The sequence below is a fragment of the Elgaria multicarinata genome, chromosome 8, assembly GCF_023053635.1.
Source record: "Elgaria multicarinata webbii isolate HBS135686 ecotype San Diego chromosome 8, rElgMul1.1.pri, whole genome shotgun sequence".
NCBI classification, from domain to species: domain Eukaryota; kingdom Metazoa; phylum Chordata; class Lepidosauria; order Squamata; family Anguidae; genus Elgaria; species Elgaria multicarinata.
In genome coordinates, this window is record NC_086178.1 from 93,033,215 (window position 1) to 93,039,304 (window position 6,090).

At 41.2% G+C, this 6,090-nt stretch overlaps 1 protein-coding gene across 1 annotated transcript in view; it reads right to left on the bottom strand.

Moving 5' to 3' along the window:
• COL13A1 (collagen type XIII alpha 1 chain) overlaps window positions 1-961 on the bottom strand; it is a 121,519-nt gene extending 120,558 nt beyond the window's left edge. The window contains exon 1 of the mRNA XM_063133018.1: window positions 938-961. Coding sequence (XP_062989088.1) covers window positions 938-958 — 21 coding nt within the window. The 5' untranslated portion in view covers window positions 959-961. The remainder of the gene's footprint in view (window positions 1-937) is intronic.
• Between the last annotated feature and the right edge of the window lie 5,129 nt (window positions 962-6,090).

A 6,090-nucleotide genomic window follows, 5' to 3' on the forward strand; every position in this document is an offset into this window, starting at 1 on the left:
GCACCCAGTAGCATGCACAAGCAGTCCATTTCAAAGAGTGTGAAGAGAGATACAAGGCTACTCAAAAGCAGAGGTGGGGCTATTTCCCCTTAATTTTCTTTTTCTATACATGTGACTGGAGGTGAGGCCCCCACTGTACATGCCCTGCCACATTACGATCTTTGAGAGACCCATGTTTGCAATATGGAAGAAAGGGCTAAAGAGCAGGTTGCAGAGGCTTCTTTGGGAGGTGATGTGTCAACTGCTAGTCTAAATGAGCAATATGTTCCACCTTTATGGATACTTCTCTTCGGTCCCATTCAAACAATGCTCATTCCTAGGCAAAATGTTTCTTTTTCTTTTCTTTTTTTTAAAAAAGTGTGATCTATGCATTTCTCATGCACACTTTCTCGCCTCTTGGGAAAAACCTAAATTTTAGAATACAATTTATAAACAATATTCTCTTGCCCCATCATTCTTGTACTAATTGAAAAGCTGGTGCTATAGGCAATCCTCCAATCAGATGGAAGTCTGCTTCTGACTGCCCGTCATCAATTTGGGCTCATTGAGTCTCCATATAAAACATTTCCGATTAGATCTGTTCCTGAATTGCGTTTTTGTGCAAGAGAAATATTTGACTGCTGCAATCCTATACACACTTACTTGGGAGTACGTCCCATTGAACACCTTGAGGCTTATTTCTGAGGAGACATGTAGAAGATTGCAGCCTAAATTTCTTCTTTCTCTTAAGTAAAACTTAGCATTTAATTTCCCCCCGTTTGTTTTCCTTTAAAAATAGCTGCTTTCCTTTTTTTCACAGCCAAACTAGTTCCTAGAAATGGGACTGGAGTAATTATTGCCCCCAAGATAAAGAATGCATCACCCCGCAAAGGGGCCCTAGGTAGCAGAGGGCTTGGAAGCAGGTGGGTCAGACAGCTGCAAAAAGTTTAAGACTCACCGGTAGTCCACGGATCCCCATGGCGCCTTTGTCTCCCTAACAATTAATGCAAAATTAGAGGGCAGTTGGAAACTGGCCGTATATGATGATGCTGTAAAGTGACACAAACGAACTTTCCCTGGAGGCTTTATGCAGGTGCATTGATTAGTGTTATAAATTTCATGTATGACTACATGGAGTGTGCAGACGTTTGGTGCATTTTATGGAATTCTTTTAAGTTAAAGCAATGTACCTTGAGTGCAATATAGAACATCTGCTTGTAGGGTGTCATGGACTGGCGGTGGCCTTTTCCATGAATGGAAAGGGAAGCAGATAAAATAGTGTGTACTTTTTGCCTCCACACCTTCCTGTTGCCTTTTCTGATGGCACCAGGTGGAAATCTTTCTGTATGTTTGTTTTTCTCTTGCTACCTCCACCAAACCACCTTAAAACTCTCTGGGTCTCAGATATCTACTTTAGGTAGATATTAGATGTGGGGTGGGCAGCCCCAAAAGAAAAGAGGCCACAAAGTTGCAAATAACGTTTACATGTTTTCTGATGAAAAATGTTAACAAGATTTTGTAAAAAATGTGTATTTATACACACAACAACAACAACATATGAGCAATAGAGTAATGAAATAATCAGGGATAAGTGCATCTAAGTAACCTAACTAGACTGTGTCCCTATTTTATCCAAGTCCTTTATTCAAGCAATATCTTACTGCCATTCATTCTCTAGTCCCAGTGGCTCTGACTTTTTCTGTCCCCTAGGTCTCTGGCCTTCTTCCCCTCTCTGCTTCTCTATGCCTTTCCTATAGTCTTTTATCTCTTAAAATATTTCTCTCTCTCTCCCCAACTCCGACCAGTCAAGAAAGTAGTTTCTTTTTCATTTCTGCAAACAACGTTTCCATTTTCTGACTTGAAACTTTTTTCCCTCCTCCTCTGACCTTCTGTGGAATCACCTGCTCCTCTGAGAACAACTTCCCGACTTCTGCATTCTAACTAAACCTTTAACCTGTAAACTATTGACTTTTTGACTGAAACTGGCTAGAACACACACACACACACACACACACACACACACACACAAAATTTAACCACATAATATCCTACAACGAAACTAAATACAAAAAAGGACAGTTCTGTTTCTTCACACATGATCTCTTTCATATCTATCTATCCAGCCATTCATCTATCTGAGTGTTTTTGTGATAATTTTTAACACATGTATAGCCATGTAAATATAGTTGTGTAGGAAATCTATGAATAAGCTCCTGTCATAATTACATAGGAACATTTTATAGTTGTACCATTTGTAACATTACATTACAAAGAAAACTTGTTGCTTTCAATAGTCCTGTGACATATTGTTTTGCTAGTTATACATTTTCTTATTCATGCACTAGTCCAGTGGTTTTTAAACTGTGTATATTTTGGACCCCTTTTCTGGCTTGCTTGTTTATGAACTATCACATTTTCTTAGCTTACACAACTGTCCAGGAAGGTGCTTGAAACGCTACTGAATTACAAACCAACTGTTGCGCTTTTCCTCTATGGCTATGATCTAACAAAGCAATATGTATGTGTGTTGGAGCACCCTGCACACAGCAGGACATTTATTTGAAATTTACCCTACTAAAGAGACAAGCAGCTTTTCAGTGGGTTGCTTCTTCAGCATGTGGGGGAAATAGCAAAGAAATCTATCATTCTTTAGCATTCTCCCTTATTATTTTCCTTGTGGCCTCAAGAGATCCCCTGAAAAGAGGTTGCTGATAGTACTTGGATCACAATTTAAAAGTCCTTTTACTAATTAGTTTGGGGAAACCATCTCTATTGTTCCGTTTCATATTTTGGCTCAAAGTATCACTAAGTGATGTAAAAGTCACTTAATTTAAGGATTTGTGTTGTACACTAAAGAAAAATCCATTGCTGAGCTTTAAGAGCTTAATAGTACAATCCTATGTATGTAAGTAAGTCCCACTGAGTTCATTGGGAATTATTCCCAGCTATGTGTGCATATGATTGCAGCATCATTTCCTGGTTTTATTAATGTATTGTTTAGTTATGGAATCTCCTTTCTGAAGAATATGCCATGCATTATGTCACAAGCAATCTGGAAACAGTTTGAGAAATCCTTAATGGATTTGGATTGGTGACACAAAGGCTTGAGTTGTATTGATACTTGAATATCTAAAGAACTGCCAGTACTTTTTTGTCAAGCTGCCTTCCCCCCACTTTTTTTTTTTTGCGCCATGGAAGTAATGCCAGAAATTGTGTGATGAGGGGTTGGTGGATGCCAAAGGGAGCCATCACAAGCCAGTGCCAAACAGCAATAACCTAAATACAAGTGGTCTATTATTTATTTTATTTAAATAATGCTAAAAAAAAAAAGAAAAAATATATTAATAGCATTAAAACATAAGTGTCAAAGAACTTGTCGGTCATCTCAGTATCTTTGCACTCATTGGCCATGACACTGGAAGATGAGATAAAAATGCTTCTTACTAAGCAACTGGGGCCTTAGCTAGACCTATCTGTTATTGCACAACGGAGGGGTGAAGATTTTGCGATGTTTTTATTGCAAGATCCCCCCTCTGTTTATACACGGCACGTGACGACCACAGAGGGAGAGGCATCGCGCCTGCCATTTTTGATTTTTTTTAAAAGGGGAAGATGCGTACGAGCGCTCGTGTGCAAAAGGTAAGTTGTTGGTGTTTTAAAAAAACTTATTTTCCCCACTCCCCCCACCCCACCCCGATGTGCGCAGTGGTTCTGAGGAGCTCTGCACCCCGTGCGCGGGTCCCAGCTCCTTGTGAATAACTGCGACGCCTGGCCACGAAAAGACCAGGCTCAAAGGGTAGGGCGATTTCCCGGGGCAAGGGAGGGATCATCCCTCCCTGATCGAGGGATCCCCTGTGCATCATGTGGATGCACAGGGACAGTTCCAGGGATCGCCCCAGGATTTCGCTCCATCTAGCTATGGCCAGGATAGACATCTGCCTTCATGTTTATGCTCACACAATAGTACTAGAAAGGTTAGAGACTTACTTCTGTTCTTTTTGTAAAAGTTAAATATTTAGGGAGGAGTTTGGGTATATTTCTAAGGGGAACACACACATTCAAGCATATCTTTTTAATCATAAGGGTTAGAAACATGGCATGCTCAATTTTTTGGAACTGAAGGCTAAGATTATTAAGGAGTTGAATTCCGTAGCTAACGGTGTATTCTGTGCTCCATTAGAATTACACAGTACTGCCTATGGTGTTACGAATAAATGATGGATGCTTCTGAGACAAGCATACCTATAATGTAATGCCAAGATATACACTCGCTTGTGAGTAATGCTTACGCCCCTCGCAGTGCATTGGCACCATCTTCAGAGCTTAAGAAGCTAGTGTTGCTTGCTTGGCTGGCTGCTTGCCTACCATGTTTCTAATTTATCACCAAAAAAGACAAACATCACACAATGGCATGCAAAAGGAGTGTCTATATTTTGATTTCCTCCCTTGAGGTTTCTGGATTCAGGGTCCTATGTTGTTTGTTTGTTTGTTTGCATTTGTAAGGCGCAACAGAGGGATATTTTGCTTTGGATCTGAACTAACATTATCTTTAGCTCAGTCTGATCCTTGACCGATCTTTTCCAGAAGGAAATGTCCAAATTGGCTTTCTGAAGCTGAAAGCATTCTGCTCCTGGGTCTAAAGAAATTAATGCTAAATCTCTCCAGTTATTGAAATGGATCTCCCTATGGGCTAGGTAGATCCCAGAGCAAATGGGGTAATATCAAATGAAACCAAGAAATAAATAGTAGGATAGCTTCTCACTTGAGGTATAGATACTCAAGTCCAAGATGCATACAAACACACACACTCACAATAATTTGTACATGCCTGCATAAATAGCCAGGTTTCCCTAATCGTTATCTCATTTCCATTTCCATATATTTTGAAGGAAATGTCAATCTTTCCACTGGAGGCACAATCACACACACACACACACACACACACACACACACACACACACACACACACATCTTTCACAATGGATGGATGGACATATACTTTGAATGTGGGTATTTACACCTGAAATCAAAACAGTGAGGGCAGAGCAAGATGTTGGGCTTTTTCACAGGACTACCAGCCAAAAGAGTAATGTTGAGTTCTCCCATTCCTCCCTGTAGAGTTTAGGCACACATCCCAGGATCATGACATCATCATGTTCCCCACCCCGGCTCCACATTATTGGCTGCTGCTGTTAGGGGCAATGAAACACCATGGGTGCTTCTAAACATTTTGGGGGAGAGAGAACTTAACATGGGGCTATAGCTTTTTGTGCCAGTTCAATGTTGAACCTACAGGATGCAGAACCTCCATTGGCCTGGGGCCTGAATTCTATGTGGAGAAGCTTTAGAGGGCCATGGGCTGGACCAAAGGCAAAAGGGATGGAACCAAAATACCCCAAATACCAGCACATTGTAGCTTAAAGCTCTTACTGCCAGTAACTAAGCCTTAGGAGAGGCATTTCAACCTTTTAGAATGGGTGTGTGTGTATGCGCGCGCGCACACACACACACACACACAAAAGTCAGGAAACTACCAAAGTGTGGTTAGAGGGAAAGGAGTTGGGCCAGCACAAGGGGGTGGGCAGAGACATCTAGATTAAGAACATAAGAAGAACCATGCTGGATCAGACCAGGGTCCATCTTGTCCAGCACTCTGTTCACACAGTGACTGACCAGCTGTCAACCAAGCACCCACAAGTAGGACATGGTACAACAGTACCCTCACACCCATGTTCCCCAGCAACCTGTGTAAATAGGATTGCCCTCCCCCAGGAGGGCTGGATTTGGCCCCTGAGCCTGAGCTTCTGCACCCTTGTCCTAATGCCTATTTCTGCCCAGAGAAATGTCTCTTTGATTAAAAGGGCACTGGCATCCAATGTTTCAAATCCTTAATTGCACTTTAAAACAGTGGTGTATTTTTTGCTCATCTAGAAGGGCTCTTTTGACTTCCCCTGAGTTAAGTGCAAATGAGCTTCTGGTGTCAATAACTTAATAATTAAAGAAAATCCTGGAGTATAAAGTTCCTCTGGTATATTCTTCATGACCCATCATGCCCACCGACTTCCACTAAAGCCTGGTTTTCATATGGATTAGCATTGGGTATGTGTTTAC